This window comes from Scyliorhinus torazame, chromosome 1 (genome assembly GCF_047496885.1).
Source record: "Scyliorhinus torazame isolate Kashiwa2021f chromosome 1, sScyTor2.1, whole genome shotgun sequence".
NCBI lineage: Eukaryota > Metazoa > Chordata > Chondrichthyes > Carcharhiniformes > Scyliorhinidae > Scyliorhinus > Scyliorhinus torazame.
The window spans coordinates 248,536,288-248,557,144 of record NC_092707.1 but is presented as its reverse complement, the minus strand read 5'-3'; the positions used below and the strand labels follow the sequence as shown (position 1 = coordinate 248,557,144).

The window sequence follows — 20,857 nt, the reverse complement described above, 5'->3', positions numbered from 1 at the left end:
TTACTTCACTCTGAAAGTCATCTACTGTTTCCAGTTTTCCACCATCTTGAAAGTACCTTTTGTCCAAAACGGATGACATGACATGAAAATCAATTTGCCAGTTTCCCTGTTCATTGTGACTTTACACTGCTTGCAAGTCCACCTGTTTTATGGCATCAGCAATCTTAGATATGTGCCTCCCTATCCAGTCCACTGGCTTGTAATTTACTCTAACCCTGCATAATATGTATCATTATTAAAAAGGTTTTCACCTTTTAAATATGTAGGCATCACATAAGATACAGCAGTGAAAACAGGACAGAGCAGTAGCATAAGATGCAAAATTAAAACCATACCAAACAGAACATTTGTACTACATTTTAAAGAACAGAAGCAATTTTTCAGAGAGCAACAATTGCATACCATCTCCATGGCTTTGGCATAGACATCTTTTGCTCCTGCAACAGCAGCTAGATTGTTGGCTTCAGCTGTTGCCTGTAAAACAATTACTTATTTAAATAATCTTTCTCTTCAAAGTACTGCAAATTAACATTGTTCCCAGGTAATTTCTGAAATTATCAACCTAAGTGACAGTTACAGATCAGATATTCACAGATTGGACTTCCGGGTGCGGTGATGACCAGCTGAGTCGCACGTTTCGGCAGCTCCCGGTGAAACGGACTTTTGGGCTCTTGATAGGAGCCCCAACGGCAATTTTGACGGCTAAAAACACTGTGCGGTAAACCAGAAGGGAATCCCCCCTGGATATGGATGGAAAAAGGAGGAGAAAGTGGCCGGATTGCAGTGGATCCTTTAGAACAGCGGCAAGGAAGGCAAGCAAAAACCAAGATGGCGTCGGAAGGTGGCAGTTTAACATGGGGCCCTGAACAACAAGAGTTCTTGAAATGCTGTGTGGAAGAGATCAAAAAGGAAATGAAGAAAGAGCTGTTGGCCCCGATACTACAGGCGATCGAAGGGCTAAAGGAGGAACAAAAGACTCAGGAGCGGGAGCTTCGGGTCGTGAAGGCAAAGGCAGCCGAGAATGAGGACGACATACAGGGCCTGGTGGTGAAGACGGAGACGCAGGAGGCACATCAGAAACGATGTGTGGAAAGGTTGGAGGCACTGGAAAACAACGCAAGGAGGAACAACCTGAGGATTCTTGGTCTTCCTGAAGGTGCGGAGGGAGCGGACGTCGGGGCATATGTGAGCACGATGTTGCACTCGTTAATGGGAGCGGAGGCCCCGGCAGGTCCGTTGGAGGTGGAGGGAGCACACCGAGTGATGGCGCGAGGACCGAGAGCAGGAGAAATTCCCAGAGCCATAGTGGTGAGATTCCTCCGTTTTAAGGATAGAGAAATGGTCCTTAGATGGGCAAAGAAAACTCGGAGCAGTAAATGGGAGAACGCGGTGATCCGCGTTTATCAAGACTGGAGTGCGGAGGTGGCGAGAAGGAGGGCGAGCTTTAATCGGGCTAAGGCGGTGCTTCATAAAAAGATGATAAAATTTGGAATGCTGCAACCGGCAAGACTGTGGGTCACATATCGAGGGAGGCACCACTACTTTGAGACGGCGGATGAAGCGTGGACTTTTATTGTGGAAGAAAAACTGGAATGAGCGGGTTATTAAAAAGAACGTTCGAACAAAGTGGTGGGGCGAATGTGGGGGGCAAAGAGGGGTTTTATGTACTAATCCTGCGATGTGGTAACTTTTCTCTCTCCCACAGGTGGTGATGGGGGGAGGAGGGGAGGTGGAGGAGATGGGGCGTTGGCCATTGGGGGCGGGCCAAGGGAGAAGCGCGGGCTTGGTTCCCGCGCTATGATAATCATGGCGGGAATAGAGAAGCAGGAAGGAGGGGGCGTCGCACGGTGCGAGCCGAGGTCACGGGGGGAAGCCGAGGTCAGCCAGAGTTTGCTGACTTCTGGGAGCAACATGGGGGGAGTAATTACGCTAGCGGGGGGGGGGGGGGGGGGGGGGGGGGGGGAGGGGGGAATTACTGGGTTGCTGCTGCTGGGGAGAGGGGGGAGCTGGTATGGGCGAGGATGGGCGGGGGGGCACCGCCTGGGGGAGATACAGCTGCGTGGGAACCGGGTGAGGAGCTGGAAAAAGGTGATGGCTAATCGACAAGGGGGGGGGGGGGTGGGGGGGGGGGGGGAAAGAAGCCCCCCGACTCAGCTGTTCACGTGGAACGTGAGAGGGCTGAACGGGCCGATAAAGAGGGCACGGGTACTCGCACGCCTTAAGAAACCTAAGGCAGATGTGGTTATGTTACAGGAAACGCACCTGAAACTGATAGACCAGGTTACGCTACGCAAAGGATGGGTGGGGCAGGTGTTCCATTCGGGTCTAGATGCGAAAAACAGGGGGGTGGCTATATTAGTGGGGAAGCGGGTAATGTTCGAGGCAAAGACTATAGTGGCGGATAACAGGGGCAGATACGTGATGGTGAGTGGCAAACTACAGGGGGAGACGGTGGTTTTGGTAAACGTATATGCCCCGAACTGGGATGATGCCAATTTTATGAGGCGGATGCTAGGACGCATTCCGGACCTAGAGATGGGAAAGCTGATAATGGGGGGAGATTTTAATACGGTGTTGGAACCAGGGCTGGATAGGTCGAAGTCCAGGACTGGAAGGAGGCCGGCAGCAGTCAAGGTACTTAAAGATTTTATGGAGCAGATGGGAGGTGTAGACCCGTGGAGATTTAGCAGACCTAGGAGTAAGGAGGTCTCGTTTTTCTCCTATGTCCATAAAGTCTACTCGCGAATAGACTTTTTTGTGCTGGGTAGGGCATTGATCCCGAAGGTGAGGGGAACGGAGTATACGGCTATAGCCATTTCGGATCACGCTCCACACTGGGTGGACTTGGAGATAGGGGAGGAAACAGGAGGGCGCCCACCCTGGAGAATGGACATGGGACTAATGGCAGATGAGGGGGTGTGTCTAAGGGTGAGGGGGTGCATTGAAAAGTACTTGGAACTCAATGATAATGGGGAGGTCCAGGTGGGAGTGGTCTGGGAGGCGTTGAAGGCGGTGGTTAGAGGGGAGCTGATATCAATAAGGGCACATAAAGGGAAGCAGGAGAGTAAGGAACGGGAGCAGTTGCTGCAAGAACTTTTGAGGGTGGACAGACAATATGCGGAAGCACCGGAGGAGGGACTGTACAGGGAAAGGCAAAGGCTACATGTAGAATTTGACTTGCTGACTACAGGCACTGCAGAGGCACAATGTAGGAAGGCACAGGGTGTACAGTACAAATATGGAGAGAAGGCGAGCAGGTTGCTGGCACACCAATTGAGGAAAAGGGGAGCAGCGAGGGAAATAGGGGGAGTGAGGGATGAGGAAGGAGAGATGGAGAGGGGAGCGGAGAGAGTGAATGGAGTGTTCAAGACATTTTATAAAAAATTATATGAAGCTCAACCCCCGGATGGGAGGGAGAGAATGATGGGCTTCTTGGATCGGCTGGAATTTCCCAAGGTGGAAGAGCAGGAAAGGGTGGGACTGGGAGCACAGATCGAGGTAGAAGAAGCGGTGAAAGGAATTAGGAGCATGCAGGCGGGAAAGGCCCCAGGACCGGATGGATTCCCAGTCGAATTCTATAGAAAATATGTGGACTTGCTCGCCCCGGTACTGACGAGGACCTTTAATGAGGCAAAGGAAAGATGACAACTGCCCCCGACTATGTCTGAAGCAACGATATCGCTTCTCTTAAAGAAGGAAAAGGACCCGCTACAATGCAGGTCCTATAGACCTATTTCCCTCCTAAATGTAGATGCCAAGGTCCTGGCCAAGGTAATGGCAATGAGAATAGAGGAATGTGTCCCGGGGGTGGTCCACGAGGACCAAACTGGGTTTGTGAAGGGGAGACAGCTGAACACGAATATACGGAGGTTGTTAGGGGTAATGATGATGGCCCCACCAGAGGGAGAAACGGAGATAGTAGTGGCGATGGATGCCGAGAAAGCATTTGATAGAGTGGAGTGGGATTATTTGTGGGAGGTGTTGAGGAGATTTGGTTTTGGAGAGGGGTATGTTAGATGGGTGCAGCTGTTGTACAGGGCCCCAGTGGCGAGCGTGGTCACGAATGGACGGGGATCTGCATATTTTCGGCTCATAGAGGGACAAGGCAGGGATGCCCTCTGTCCCCATTATTGTTTGCACTGGCGATTGAGCCCCTGGCGATAGCGTTGAGGGGTTCCAAGAAGTGGAAGGGAGTACTTAGGGGAGGAGAAGAACACCGGGTATCTTTGTATGCGGACGATTTGCTACTATACGTGGCGGACCCGGCGGAGGGGATGCCAGAAATAATGCGGATACTTGGGGAGTTTGGGGATTTTTCAGGGTATAAACTGAACATGGGGAAAAGTGAGTTGTTTGTGGTGCATCCAGGGGAGCAGAGTAGAGAAATAGATGACCTACCGTTGAGGAAGGTAACAAGGGACTTTCGTTACTTGGGGATCCAGATAGCTAAGAATTGGGGCACATTGCATAGGTTAAATTTAACGCGGTTGGTGGAACAGATGGGGGAGGATTTCAAGAGATGGGATATGCAGGTGGTTAAGATGGTGGTCCTCCCGAGATTCCTCTTTGTGTTTCAGTGCCTCCCGGTGGTGATCACGAAGGCTTTTTTTTTTTTTTTTTTATAAAAAGGATTGAAAAGAGCATCATGGGTTTTGTGTGGGCCAGGAAGACCCCGAGAGTGAGGAAGGGATTCTTACAGCGTAGCAGGGATAGGGGGGGGGGGCTGGCACTACCGAGCCTAAGTGAGTATTATTGGGCCGCTAATATTTCAATGGTGAGTACGTGGATGGGAGAGGAGGAGGGAGCGGCGTGGAAGAGATTACAGAGGGTTTCCTGTAGGGGGACTAGCCTACAGGCTATGGTGACAGCCCCATTGCCGTTCTCACCGAGGAACTACACCACAAGCCCGGTGGTGGTGGCTACACTGAAGCTTTGGGGACAGTGGAGACAGCATAGGGGAAAGACTGGAGCCTTGGGGGGGTCCCCGATAAGAAACAATCATAGGTTTACCCCGGGGGGAATGGATGGGGGATATGGAATGTGGCAAAGAGCAGGAATAACGCAACTGAAAGATCGGTTTGTGGATGGATGGGAAGTTCGCGAGTCTGGGAGCGCTGACCGAGAAATATGGGTTGCCCCAAGGGAATGCATTCAGGTATATGCAACTGAGGGCTTTTGCGAGGCAACAGGTGAGGGAATTCCCGCAGCTCCCGACACAAGAGGTGCAGGACAGAGTGATCTCAAAGACATGGGTGGGGGATGGTAAGGTGTCAGATATATATAGGGAAATGAGGGACGAAGGGGAGACTATGGTAGATGAACTAAAAGGGAAATGGGAAGAAGAGCTGGGGGAGGAGATCGAGGAGGGGCTGTGGGCAGATGCCCTAAGCAGGGTAAACTCGTCGTCCTCGTGTGCCAGGCTAAGCCTGATTCAGTTTAAGGTATTACACAGGGCGCATATGACTGGAGCACGGCTCAGTAAATTTTTTGGGGTGGAGGATAGGTGTGCGAGGTGCTCGAGAAGCCCAGCGAATCATACCCATATGTTTTGGTCATGCCCGGCACTACAGGGGTTTTGGATGGGGGTGACAAAGGTGCTTTCAAAAGTAGTGGGGGTCCGGGTCGAACCAAGCTGGGGGTTGGCTATATTTGGGGTTGCACAAGAGCCGGGAGTGCAGGAGGCGAGAGAGGCCGATGTTTTGGCCTTTGCGTCCCTAGTAGCCCGGCGCAGGATATTGCTAATGTGGAAAGAAGCCAAGCCCCCGGGGGTGGAGACCTTGATAAATGACATGGCGGGGTTTATAAAGCTAGAGCGGATTAAGTTCGTCCTAAGGGGGTCGGCTCAAGGGTTCACCAGGCGGTGGCAACCGTTCGTCGAATACCTTGCAGAAAGATAGACGGAATGGGAAAAAGGCAGCAGCAGCAGCAGCCCAGGATCGGGGGGGGGGGGGGGACCAGAAGGACTCTCAGGGTTGTTAATATATACTGTATAGTATGTATAGGTCGTTGCTACAGATAATTATATATTGGACTGTTAAATTATATTTTTGGAGAGTGTTACTTGTGACAAGGCAGTTGCCAATTAGGGCTAGTTTTCATTTTTGTTATTTATTATTTATTCATTTTTTGTTTATAAAATAGGTCATTGTTATTTGTGTTGTTATAATATTGTGTAAAGGATGCACAATGTACTGTGTTGGTTGACCAAAAATTCTCAATAAAATATTTAATAAAAAAAAAAATGATATTCACAGATTGCAGATTCCAGTTCAAAGCTTTTTCCACTTTTAGCGGTTCAGTTCTGGGCAAACCAGTGTGATAATTATGCAAGGATCCAGGAGCCTGCTCACCAGAAATTTAATCAAATAGGATTTGTGATGAGATTAGCAGATGTGGTTGACAATGCTGCAGGTCTCCACTTTATCCCAAAACTTAAATGTGTTAAAACTGAGAACGCTGGATTAAATAACAAGAGTAAAGGACACATTTCCAGAGATAACAGCAAATACAGGACTAGTTTGCAGTATACAAGTACTGAAAGAAAAATACCTAGACTTCTCAATGTAACATCGGAGGAAATATCTACAGTTTAAAGTAGAAGGCAAACCCAGAATTAGAATTACCACACTGCAGAAGGCTATTCACCCTGCGAGTCTGCACCGACGCTCTCTGAAGGAGCACCTTACATAAGCGCACACCTCCACCCCATCGATGTAACCCCACCTAACCTTTTTGGACACCAAGGGACAATTTATCATGACCAATCCTCCTAACCTACACATCTTTGGACAGTGGGAGGAAACCGCAGCACCTGGAGGAAACCCACACAGATACAGGGAGAACATGCAAACTCCACACAAACAGTCACCCAAGGTTGGAATCAAACCCAGGTCCCTGGCACTGTGAGGCAGCAGTGCTGACCACTGTTCTGCCCATTAATTAGGACCAGGGCACAAATTTAAAAAAATAATCAAAACACTTAAGAACTCAACAAGAATTAATAAAAACTTTGGTTAGACACAGCCAGGTGTTAAGGTACCAGAGCTCCATTGGATGACATGCAATTTCTCATGCTCTCTTATAATTTACACACTAACTGATAAAAGGCAAGTGCACTCCTTCTGGAAGGGAAAAATCTTATGGTCTTCTCATTGGTGATGGGAAAATCTGTAATGGATATCCTATCAGTTTGTTCAAGAGATTTGAAGATGACACCAAAATCTTATTGGCGGCATGGTGGCGCAGTGGTTATCATTGCTGGCCCCGGGTCACTGGCGTGTGGAGTTTGCACATTCTCCTAGTGTCTGCATGGTTCTCACCCCACAACCCAAAGATGTGCAAGGTAGGTGGATTGGGCAGACTAAATTGCCCCCTAGTTGGAAAAAAAGAATTGGGTATTCTAAATTTGAAAAAAACTCATTGGATAAAATAATTTAAATTTCCACTTAATGCACTTACTGACTCAGCACATCCGTGAGCTAGAACTCAACAGCTGATCAAATATACACCATCAGGCAAATGTAATTGGAAAGAGTTTGTTTTAGGTCAAGAGGTTAATGTTAATTCACATCATGCTGTACAGAAGCTTAAAATGGAGATCTTTTAAGTGTGTTAAAATTATTGAAACAACTATATACCAATTTAGGTATTGACATCAAACATTTATAAAATGTCTTCCATGCATAGGGGAAATCTCCATTAATAGGAATTAAAACGCCTGTATATCTGCACGACAAGAGTAAACAAAGTCTGATTTCCTTCAACTGCAATATTAATTTGCATACAGAATAATTCGGAGTGTCAAAGTCTATATTTCACTGTTGGAAGTTTTAAATCTTTTAGCAACTCCACACCCAGAAAAAATTGTATGAGCATTTGTCCTGAATTTACCAGTACCAAGAAGCTACATCTTTTTAAAAATAGTGATTAAAAGTACCTGTAGCATAGATTTTGGATGAGGTAGTTCCTCCCCTTGGTAAATTTTGATGTAAGCCTGAAGAGCACAAAGTGTTACTGGATCATTAACTTGCTAAAAGCATCTTCTGAAATAAAACATCTTCACAAAAATATCTGAATGAACAAAAACATTTTAAAAAATTAACTGAATATTCACTTTTCCTACCTTGAAATATTCAACAAGATCTCGACAAGTCACTTTGGACCCTCCTATTTCCTTCTCTACTAAATTTTCAGGAGACAGCAGAAATGGCACCACATTACGGAGCTCCTTCTTGAAGTCACCATCAATATCTATTAGGAGAAAATGCTGGTGGTTTGAATACATTACAAAGCGTTATATCTACTTGTAGTTTTCACTCTAGCACCTTGCGTTATGATGCAACATCCTTTCAAATGCACTCAAAGCGACAAAACTAAGTCAGAATCCAAAATTTCATGTAAAAGATGAAAAAAGGGTGGCTGAAGGGTTAGAACTACTGGATCATTGAAGTATAAATATAGATGCAACACAATCCTAGGTCCATCATTTTAATATACATGTATAGGATACTGGTAGTTACTTTAAAGTTTGCTTCTTGCTAACACTACACTGGTTGGCCTACAACAGGTGCACAAATTGTCACGTTTTAGATATTGCAAAGTAACTACATTGAAATACTAGTTCACTGATCGACTCCGGCTCCTATTTCTTTTTATAAAATTTTAAAATTGAATTTTACATCTGTACACTATACAGTAGGCAAGTCATTTTCGCGGGCTATGTATCACGGCGTTCCCAATCACAGGTCTATGCACTGCGGCATTCCAGATTGCGCATAGTGCCCAATGACACAACCAGCATTTAGAAATGCTGACTGCAACTGGCTTTCAGAATGCTGGCCATTCCGCACATGCATGCCGCATCAGCTGTGCACAGGCCCAGGGCCCAGTGAGGAAGAACGACTCCTCCCGACGTCAGCACACTGACCCAGAACCAGATGATTTTTAATTTTTAAAAAATAAAAAAAATAAAAAATAAAAAAAAATCGCTGGAGTCTTCCTGCCTGGAAGGGTGGCAGAGGACAGGTCACGCAGGCTGACATCACGTGTTCTGGGCACAAGAGAGATTCCTCCATTTTGCAGCTGCCAGCAGTGCTGGTCTGAACTAGGGTCTCTGGTGAACAACCCATGAAGAAGCTGAAAATAGGAACAAAGCAGCACAAGGATGATTATTTTTATTTTTATTATAAATTTAGATTACCCAATTATTTTTTCCAATTAATGGCAATTTAGCGTGGCCAATCCACCTACTCTGCACATTTTTGGGCTGCGGGGGCGAAACCCACGCAGACACAGACAGTATGTGCAAACTCCACACGGACTATGACCCAGGGCCGGGATCAAACCTGGGACCTCAGCGCCATGAGGCAGCTGTGCTAACCACTAGGCCACCGTGCTGCCCGATAAAGATGATTACTCGAGGTCTGGGTTTATTCATAGAATTCCTACAGTGCAGAAAGAGGCCCTACATTGCAGAAAGAGGCCCTTCGGCCCATCTCTAGTCTGCACCGGGCCTTGGAAAGAGCACTCTACTTAAGCCCACACCTCCACCGTCTCCCCGTAACCCCACCTAACCTTTTGGATACTACGAGGCAATTTATCATGGCCAATCCACCTGACCTGCACATCTTTGGACTGTGGGAGGAAACCGGTGCCCCTGGAGGAAATCCACACAGACACAGGGAGAAAGTGCAAACTCCATACAGACAGTGACCCAAGGCTGGAATTGAACCTGGGACCCTTAAGCTGTGAGGCAGCAGTGCTAACTACTGTTCCACAGTGCTGCCCATTTATTAATTGTGCCACTACAAATCAGGATTCAAAGTTCATGTGCGTTCTATGCAGGGAAACACTGGCAAATAAAGGTTTAAAACCCTCAAAACCTCAAAGGCATTTAAAGGAGTTCAAGGACAATGCTCTTAATTTTTTTTTCAACGGATGCAGTGAGATCTTAACTAATCAGAAATGTAACATTGAATAACAAAGTAGAGTTTGCACATTCTTTCCATGTCTGTGTGGGCATCCTCTGGGTGCTCCAGTTTCCTCCCACATTCCAAAGATGTGCAGGTTACATGGACTAGCCATGCCAAATTGCCCCCAGATGGGGTTACAGGGATAGGGTAAGGGATTGGTCCGAGGTAGGGTGCACTTTCAGAGGGACAGTGCAGACTCGATGGGACAAATGGCTTCCTTCTGCACTGTAGGAATACTTTTAAAAAAAAATATATATTATATTAAAGATTTTCGATCATACAAAAACAAAAATTTCCCATTTTACAACTTTGTAATAATATATACATTGATCGTTTTTAAAATAAATAATATACTAACTAACGGCAACTGCCAACAACAAAAGAAGAAACAGAAATAGTAACTAAAATAGTAACTTCATAAAATCTAATATAAATAACTAATATATAAACACACACATAAAACCCCTGAGGACCCAAATGAGTCACCCCCCCCCCCCGGTTGCTGCTGCTACCACCTTTCCTATTTTCCCTATCGCTCTGCGAGATAGTCGAGGAACGGTTGCCACCGCCTGGTGAACCCTTGAGCCGAACCTCTTAGTGCGTACTTTATCCGCTCCAATTTTATGAACCCTGCCATGTCATTTATCCAGGCCTCCACGCCCAGGGGTTTGGCTTCTTTCCACACAAGTAGAATCCTTCGCCGGGCTACTTGGGACGCAAAGGCCAAAACATCGGCCTCTCTCGCCTCCTGCACTCCCGGCTCTTCTGCAACCCCAAATATAGCCAACCCCCAGCCTGGTTCGGCCCCCACCACCTTTGAAATCACTTTTGCCACACCCACCCAGAACCCATGCAATACCGGACATGACCAAAACATGTGGGTGTGGTTCGCCGGGCTTCCCGCACCTATCCTCCACTCCAAAAAATCTACTCAGCCTTGCTCCAGTCATATGCGCCCTGTGTAGAACCTTGAATTGTATCAGGCTGAGCCTGGCACACGAGGACGAGGAGTTTACCCTACTTAGGGCATCTGCCCACAGCCCCTCCTCAATCTCTTCCCCCAGCTCCTCCTCCCATTTTCCCTTCAGCTCCTCTACCATCGTCTCCCATTTCCCTACATATATCCGACACCCTACCATCACTCACCCATGCCCCCAAAATCACTCTGTCCTGGATCTCTTGCGCGGGAGCTGCGGAAATTCCCTAACCTGTTGTCTCACAAATGCCCGCACTTGCATATAGCGAAATGCATTCCCAGGTGGCAGCCCATATTTTTCTGTCAGTGCTCCCAGACTCGCAAACGTCCCGTCTAAGAACAAGTCCTTCAATTTCGCAATTCCTGCTCGCTGCCAAGATTTAAATCCCCCATCTATCCTTCCCGGGACGAACCTATGGTTGTTCCCTATCGGGGACCACACTGAGGCACCCGTCACTCCCTTATGTCGTCTCCACTGCCCCCAAATTTTCAGAGTTGCCACCACCACTGGGTTTGTGGTGTATTTTTTCAGGGAGAACGGCAACGGCACCGTCGCCAGTGCTTTTAGGCTAGTTCCCCTACAGGACGCCATCTCCAGTCTTTTCCACGCCGCTCCTTCCCCTTCCCTCATCCACTTACATATCATTGACACGTTGGCGGCCCAATAATAATCACTTAGACTCGGCAGTGCCAGTCCCCCTCTGTCCCTACTGCGCTGCAGGAACACCCTCTTTACTCTTGGGGTCTTTCCAGCCCACACAAAGCTCATAATACTCTTGTCCACCTTCTTAAAAAAGGCCTTTGTAATCAGTACTGGGAGGCACTGGAACACAAAAAGAAACCTCGGAAGGACCACCATTTTAACCGCCTGCACCCTGCCCGCCAATGACAGGGGCGCCATGTCCCACCTCCTAAAGTCTTCTTCCATCTGCTCTACCAGTCGTGCCAAGTTAAGCTTAAACAAGGTTCCCCAGTTCCTGGCCACCTGGATCCCTAAATACCGGAAATCCCTTGTTACCCTCCCCAACGGTAAATCATCTATTCCCCTGCCCTGTTTCCCGGGGTGCATCACAAACAGTTCACTCTACCCAGTATTCAATTTATATCCTGAAAATTCTCCAAACTCCGAGTGTCTGCATTATCTCAGGCATTCCTCCACTGGGTCCGCGACATACAACAACAAATCATCCGCGTATAATGACACCCGATGCTCTTCTCCTCCTCTATGTACCCCCCTCCACTTCCTAGAGCCCCTCAGCGCTATTGCCAACGGCTCAATTGCCAACGCAAACAGTAACTGGGACAGGGGACTTCCCTGTCTTGTACCCCTATATAGTCGGAAGTGGTCAGATCGTTGCCTATTTGTAATCACACTTGCCACCGGGGCCCTGTACAGGAGCTGAACCCATCTAATGAACCCCTCTCTAAATCTCCTCAGTACTTCCCACAGGTAGTCCCACTCCACTATCAAATGCTTTCTCTGCATCCATCGCCACCACTATCTCCGCCTCCCCCTCCGGTGGGGGCATCATCATCACCCCCAGCAGCCTCCGTATATTAGCATTCAATTGCCTCCCTTTAACAAACCCCGTTTGATCATCATGCACCACCCCAGGGACACAGTCCTCTATCCTCATCGCCATCACCTTGGCCAAAAGCTTGGCATCTACGTTCAAGAGGGAAATAGGCCTGTATGACCCGCACTGCAGCGGGTCTTTGTCTCTTTTCAGGATCAGCGATATCGTCGCCTCCGACATCGTCGGGGGTAGTGTCCCCCTTTCCCTAGCCTCATTAAAGGTTCTCGTCAGAAGTGGGGCCAGCAGGTCCACGTATTTCCTATAGAACTCCACCGGGAACCCATCCGGTCCCGGGGCCTTTCCTGCCTGCATGTTCCCAATTCCTTTTACCACCTCAATCTGCGCTCCCAGTCCTGTCATCCCCTGTTCCTCAACCTTCGGAAACTCCAGCTGGTCTAGGAAACGCATCATTCCCTCTTTCCGTTCTGGGGGTTGAGCCTTATTATAGCCTCTCGTAAAATACCTTAAAACACCCCGTTCACCCTCTCCGCTCCCCGTTCCATCTTTCCCTCCTCGTCTCTAACCCCTCCGATCTCTCTCGCCACCCCCCTCTTCCTAAGTTGTTGGGCCAGCAGCCGGCTCGCCTTCTCTCCATATTCATACTGCACTCCCTGTGCCTTCCTCCATTGTGCTTCCGCCTTACCCGTGGTCAACAAGTCAAAGTCCGTGTGCAATCTCCGTCTTTCCCTGTATAGCCCTTCATCTGGAGCCTCCGCATATCGCCTATCCACCCTCAATCTCCCTCAACAATCTCTCCCTTTCTTTACCCTCTTGTTTCCCCTTATGGAGATCAGCTCCCCTCTAACCACCGCCTTCAGCGCCTCCCAGACCACTCCCACCTGGACCTCTCCTTCATCATTAATCTCTAGGTACCTTTCAATACATCCCCTCACCCTTACACATACCCCCTCGTCCGCCAACAGTCCCATATCTAATCTCCAGAGTGGGCGCTGTTCCTTTTCCTCTCCTACTTCCAGATCTACCCAATGTGGGGCATGATCTGAAATGGCTATAGCCGAATACTCCGTTCCTGCCACCTTCGGGATCAGCGCCCTTCCCAGGACAAAGAAGTCTATCCGGGAGTACACTTTGTGGACATGGGAGAAGAAGGAAAACTCTTTACTCCTTGGCCTAGTAAATTTCCAGGGATCCACTTCTCTCATCTGCTCCATAAAGCCCTTAAGCACCTTGGCCGCTGCCAGCCTCCTCCCGGTCTTAGATCTGGACCGGTCCAGCCCTGGGTCCAGCACCGTGTTGAAGTTCCCCCCCATTACCAACTTTCCCATCTCCAGATCCGGGATGCGCCCCAACATGCGCTTCATAAAGTTTGCGCCTTCCCAGTTCGGGGCATATACATTCACCAGCACCACCGCCTCACCTTGCAGTCTGCCACTCACCATCACGTATCTACCCCCACTGTCCGCCACGATGTTCTTCGCCTCAAACAATACCCGTTTCCCCACCAGTATTGCCACCCCTCTATTTTTCGCATCCAAGCCAGAGTGGAATACCTGTCCCACCCATCCTTTCCTTAATCTGACCTGATCCGCCAGTTTCAGGTGCGTCTCCTGAAGCATGACCACGTCGGCCTTTAGCTTCTTTAGGTGCGCAAGTACCCTTGCCCTCTTAATTGGCCCATTCAACCCTCTCACGTTCCACGTGATCAATTGGGTTGGGAGGGGGCTCTTTACCCCCTACCCCCCCCCCTCATCAACTAGCCATCCCCTTTTTTAGACCAGCTCCTCACCCGGTTCCCACGCACCCGCTTATCCCCCCGACGGCGCCCTCCCGTCCCGACCATCCCATCCCGTAACAGCTCCCCCTTCCCCTTAGCAGCAGCAACCCAGTTAACCCCCCCCCCCCCCCGCTAGATCCCTCTCTACTCTAGCTTAGTTGTTCCCCCCATATTGCTTCCGGAAGTCAGCAAACTCTGGCTGACCTCTGCTTCCCCCGTTTATCCTTAGCCTCCCATCATGTGAGGCCCCCTCCTTCCTGCGCCCCCTTTTCCCGCCACAATTTCCATAGCGTGGGGACAAAGCCCATGCTTCCCTCTCGGCCCCGCCCCTGATGGTGCAGCTCCCTCTCAACCCCCCCCCCCCCCCCCCTTTCCCCACAGGCGCCCACATTTCTTCGTGGTCCCCCCTCCAAGGTTGTTCCTTCACCTTGGGCTTCAGTGTGCTCTGTCAATCCCCGGTGGTTTGGGGAAGCATCTCGGCCACCTAGACTGGTCCCTGACCTCAATCCCCTCTGGCAGACCAATGATCTGGATATTATGGCACCGGGACCTATTCTCCTGGTCCTCGACCTTCCCCTTCAGGCTCCCCTGGGTCGCCAACAACCAATTGATTTTGGCCACCAGGGAGACAATCTGGTGGTTTAGTCCGTTGACACCTTTCCCAGCTCTCGGATCGTCTTCCCAAAAGCTTCCAGCTTCTTCCACATTCCATCGATCGGCGTCTGCATGGCAACCAACACGTTCATCACTGCCACCTAGATCTCCACTTTTATCACCTCCCTCATTGCCATCAGTTCCTTCGTCAGGGACATCTTCCATCCATCTGACCCATGGGTCCACCGACCTTTCCACCCGCTACCCATGGCCTTTTCCTCCACTCCTGCCTTCTCTACGGCCTCTCGAGCTCCCATTTGCTGGCATGCTGCTCTTGTCCTCTCCCTTCTTAATTGTGGGTGAGATAAGTCTGAATTTTCAGGATAATTTTGACTGACTAAAAATGTCTATTTGATTATGTTCTGAAGGAAGCTACCTGATGTGCGACTGCTCAGCACCACACCATCATCGGAAGTGTCCTGCTCTTATTTCTTGTTATGTTCTTCCTTTACAATCTTAATCTGCATTTAACTACATACTAGTTAGTATCTCCTTGCTGTAACTGCAAAACGGCTATGGGAACAAATTTTCTCAAAATAGTTGACGGTGGCAATATTAAAATACTGGCTACTCTAAAGCCAAAGGCAGAATGTTAGGGGGTGGGAACTTCTAACCTATACTTATTACAGTGAGGCCCAATGCAAGCTGGAGGAGGAGCAGCACCTCATCTTTCAATTAGGCACTTTACAGCCTTCTGGACACTCAACATAAAAAGCTAAGCAACTTCAGACCATGAACTTGGTCCTCTAATTTGATTTTTTTTTGCCAAATGCCAGTCTGTCTTGTTTCGGTTTTCAGACTGGGCTGATCTTTATAGATATCATAGAATTTACAGTGCGGAAGGAGGTCATTCGGCCCATCGAGTCTGCACCAGCTCTTGGAAAGAGCACCTTACTTAAGCCCACACCTCCATCCTATCCCCGTAACCTAGTATTCCCAGCTAACCTTTTTGAACACTAAGGGCAATTTATCATGACCAATCCATCTAACCTGCACATCTTTGGGAGTAAACCGGAGCACCCGGAGGAAATCCGCGCACAGGGAGAACGTGCAGACTCCGCACAGACAGTGACCCAAGCCGGGAATCGAACCTGGGACCCTGGAGCCGTGCTAAACATTGTGCTACCGTGCTGCCCTCAAAGGGCTCGTCCGGGACTTTATTTTGCTATTAACACCTATGCCGGACCTATGCTTTGTTTCTTTGCTCAACCATTACCATTGCCTTTCCCTTTTGTTCCATGACATCTTTGGTATTTAATCCCCCCACCTGTAAACCACCTTTCCCTTTTGTTCCAACTGACATGCCCCCTTTTTTTTTTTTTTAAAACAGCATAAAACCCATCACATTTCTACCTCTCTTCAGTTCTGAGGAAGCTTATAATATCGGACTCTAAACATTATTCCCCTCTCCATAAATGCTGCCAGATATGTTGAATTTTCCAGCACTTATTTATTTCAGACCTCCAGAATCCACAGCACTTTGCTTTAAACCTATATTTAAACCAGAACCAGAGGGAGAAGCAGAAGGAAGCCAGAAAGACAAGCTCAGAAAAGACACAAGCTCTTCTTGGTGTTGAAGACTGAAGGGTGTCTGACTACTTGATGGATGACAGCACAAAGCAAAGGAAGCAGTAACACAACCAGCGAAAGAGTGGGTCATACTCTCGCCTTAAATTAAGATTGTTTAATGCATCTGAAGATTCTCTACATTTTCCTCCCAAGAACTTTGTCATCAGTTTTTGGGCCCCAGGAGTAGTCGAAGAGTGTGTGCTGTTCCTGTCCACACCCAAATCAACATTCTCCAGCCCTTCCTCTCAAGTCTTCCAAGTATTGAATTACAGAAGCACAGTGGTTAGCACTGCTGCTTCACAGCACCATGATCCTAGGTTCAATTACCGGCTTGGGTCACTGAATCAGTGTATTTTCTTCGGGTGCTCCGGTTTTCTCCCACGTGTCCTGAAAGATGTGTTTGTTAGGGGAATTGGACATTGAATTCTCCCTTAGCGTACCCAAACAGGCGCAGGAGTGTGGCGACTAGGGGATTTTTGCAGTAACTTCATCGCAGTGTTAATGTAAGCCTACTTGTGACACTAATAAAGATTATTAAATTCAATGCATCCCGCCTCCACCAATAAGTTGGCAAAACTTAGCTCTCCATTGAAGAATTAGCTCAGTTTAATCAAAGTATTTAACTCTGAGATTAGTGCACCTTCTTGGAGGAGTAACAGAATTAAACCACAGCATCTGTTTAACAAATTCTGAAAGGGAGATGAATTCTGTGGTAGTAACTCAGTTAACCGTTCAGATTTTCTATTTAATTTTTAAATCAAATGCGCAAATCCAAAATATTAGAGGTAAAAGACTGGGGCAGCAATATTTAAAAACCCTACCAAAAATTCATTACTGTTATCTGGGTCACCAGAATGAGCGTGACAGGAAAGATGCAGTATGTCGTATGTCGGACACTGAAAACCCACAAATACCATCATCAAGTAAAGAGTGTAACGGTTTTGTTTAGAAAGCATGATCAAGAAAGTTTGATGAACATGTGCCCCATAATCTTCAAAATACATCTGGGAAAATCAGTTCACTGCTCCAAATAAAGCAAGTTTGTTGGATCTTACAGTTTCTGAATATAAAATGATAGCTCCAAACTTATAAAATATCACCATAAAATTGAAACATTGATTGGTGAGAGTGGTAAATTTAACCACTGAACAGAAAACAAAGTCTATTTCCTTCCAGATTAAATATCCATTTGCAGATTCCTATTAAGAATTACACCAGATGCAAGTACAGTGTACAAGTCTGTGATAGGCAATTTGTGGTTAGATATTTATTTCAGTTAAATCTGAGAAGTAAGCTTTTATTCATAAAGTTTCTGCCATTCTTCCTGTCCAGGGAAACCGGAAAATAAATTCAAAATCGGCCCAGCGATAAATGTCTCCTTGGGTTCCCCAAGTAATCATTGGATTGGGTGAAGAACTGACAAGTAAACATTAATTAGATGATTTAAGGCAGGTCCCTTTGCTAGAACTCTTGTTAAGTTCCAATGTAAGGATGGAGCATAGATTAATCTCTATGGAAGGCGAATATAGAAATCTTAGCAAGTTAGCTTCTCATGCTTAGATAATTCACCTCTCAGATCAGTGATCATTTTCAGATGTAACACCTTGAACAGTGCCCTTTGCTATCAAGTTTTACAGATCAATAAATTGCTGTCAGCAACAGTGGGAAATTAAAATTTGTATTCAAGGTGACACCTATACAGCACATCACCACGGTGGGCGTAACTAAGTGCTTAATATTCTGACCAATTCGTTTACAAGGCAAGTAAGCAAGGCTCAAATTAGAAGAGTAAGCAAGCAAAAAAGGGATTCCAGTCAGAATCACTGGGTCGAACAGCATATCAGGGATGATAGAAGTATTCTTAAAATGACTGAAAATATTGATCCATGTAGATACAGAATTTGCAATACCGGTTTGCTTCATGCATACACAAAATAGAATTCAAAAGATGTCAAATATCTAGGCAAATCTGGTCATACCAAACCAGGTCACCTGGATTGTGAGAATTTATCATCCAGTAAATATATACATGCAATTTATACATTAGTATCAAGGAGAACTTTGGGATACCTTTTAATCTTCCATCAAAATTAGGATTTATGGCAACTGTCAGACCTGGATGTGGCATTAAGAAGCAGGTGATCTTGGCAAAACAGGAATGAATATGTTTCCTCACATTCTGCAACTCTTCATGCTGGTTTTGTTTTATCTAAGGAACAAATAATAGTCAAAATAAAGAAATGTAACTGCATTGCTGAAAAAAAGACATGCTGTCAAAGCTTTTTGTCTTGCATTCATCAGGAGACGCAAGAATGCAGAGTTGCAAAAGGAGCAACCTTTTACACTGCATGAGAAAAGGGGGGGTTGATTGGTTGGTAAATTGACTCCGAATGGTCAAGGCATTAAGATGAGTGGTATTTTCCAAAAGTAAGAAGCTGTAGCCGCGCCAAAAAATGCATTCTGCCTACTAGATAAATGAACAACATGGTATATAAATTTCAGTGTTGGTGCGATGTCAGCTACGCAGGCCAGATATCCCAATGACTGGTGGATCGCATCAAACAGCACATCTCTTCTGGCGTTCACATTTACTGACTGTACTCCACCAACTTGTGCTTACAAAATCTCCGAGAATTGAGTTGGGAGCGGCACATTTCTCGCCCAACCTTCCAACTTGAGCAGCTGAACAAGGTGCAGCATACTGGATCCTGGGACTCTTTTGTGCATGGCAGCAACGTCAGGGAACATGAAGCCCTGCCCCATTTTTACATTACCAGCTGATGCAAACCAGGTAAGTTTAAACGGTTCCAGCCATTTTGAGAAGCCAGGGGGAAAGGGTAAGTGGGTGAGGGGTTAGGGCGAAGGTGGTCGTTAGTACTGTAGTTACCCGGGAGTTAGAAGTAGTTTTAATTCTAAGTTCTCTTGGGTAACTATTCTGCTGAGAGTTAGAACCATCCAAAGTCCCAGATTTAATTTGGAGAATTGGATGGTTCCCAGTACAGGGTAATTGCCCATCAGAAATTCAAACTTCCTGGCAATTCCTGTGCAGTCTATGCATGGGGACTTTGATAGGCGCCCCCCCCCCCCCCCAGTGCATCTTCTGGGGTATGATCCCCAGGGGTACAAAAAGTTCTGAGCCAATAATGTCTAAAGTCAAGGTGATTTCATGCATGGACATCACTTGAACAATCTGGTGTCCATGAATAATTACATTAACAGCCAGTTGGAGACGCAACATGGTTCACTTATGCTTTCTAGAAGCTACATGTATTCATATATAGGTTCCGGCACTCTGCAGGAAGAAAGAACATGTCCAGGCATTGCACTTTTTTTTGGAACTAAACAAAAAGCATGAGGGACAATAGCTTCCCCACACCTTCAGCATGCAGGATTCCCAAAGTTAGAGGGGGTGAACATTGGGAGGATGCTTCCACTCCTGGGAGTGTTGGACCAGACGGCACAGTCCAAAGATATGCAGGTTAGGTCGATAGGCCGTACTAAATTGCCCCCTAATGTCCAAAGATTAGGTGGGGTTATGGGAATAGAGCAGGGGAGTGGGCGTAGGTAAGATGCTCTTTCAGAGGGTCAGTGCAGACTTGGATGGGTCGAATGGCCTCCTTATGCACTGTAGGGATTCTATAATTTCTGAATAAGAGGGCTCTCATTTAAGATGGATTTGAGGAAGAATTTGTCCCCTCAAAGAGCAGTGAATCTTTAGAATTCTTTGCCCCAGGAAGCTGTGGAGGCAAAGTCCTTGAACATTTTCCAAGGCGGAGATCAACAAGTTTTTAATTATTAGGGGAGTTAAGAGTTACGGAGATGAGGCAGGAAAGTGGACTTAGTGATTGTTAGATCAGCCAAGATCTTATTAAATGGCGATGCAGACTCAAAGGCCTACTCTTGTTCCCATTTCTTATGGTCTTCTGACTAGAGCAGACTTGTCAACCAATCAGCACCCGTTTCTCATCAGTATAAATTGTTGTTTGCCAATGAAGTTTGGCATTCTTTAATCTGTCCTGATGAGTGAATGATGAAAAATCTTTTTTCAACAGATCTCTTTTTTCAGTAATATTCAAGTTCCGTACTATCAAGTGCCTAAATGCAACTGTAGCTGACTCTCAAATTCCTTTATTCATTGCAAATAATGGTCAACAGGAACAGCAGCGGCAAGGATGTGGTTGCCATGGTGCAGTTGGAAAGGGAATGATGACAGGACATCCAAGGTTAGGCCTGGAGGGTCGCGTGACAGGGGCTGGCCAAAAAAGGGATATGGTTGATTGGCAGAGGATGGCGTAGTGAGCCGCCCAACCAGGCTGGTCATGTGGAACGTGACGGGGCTGAAAGCAGACAAGACTTTTCTACAAGAGATGCATTT

The 20,857-nt window shown here is 47.1% G+C and overlaps 1 protein-coding gene across 7 annotated transcripts in view; it reads right to left on the bottom strand.

The window, feature by feature from the left end:
* Positions 1–20,857, bottom strand: part of atl2 (atlastin GTPase 2) — a 116,319-nt gene that overhangs the window by 8,037 nt on the left and 87,425 nt on the right. For all 7 annotated transcript variants that reach the window (XM_072504381.1, XM_072504371.1, XM_072504385.1 and 4 more), the window contains exons 8-11: positions 18,553–18,691; positions 8,123–8,250; positions 7,937–7,993; positions 403–474 (exon numbers count right to left, since the gene is read on the bottom strand). In XM_072504381.1, the coding sequence (XP_072360482.1) occupies positions 403–474; positions 7,937–7,993; positions 8,123–8,250; positions 18,553–18,691 (396 nt within the window). The remainder of the gene's footprint in view (positions 1–402; positions 475–7,936; positions 7,994–8,122; positions 8,251–18,552; positions 18,692–20,857) is intronic.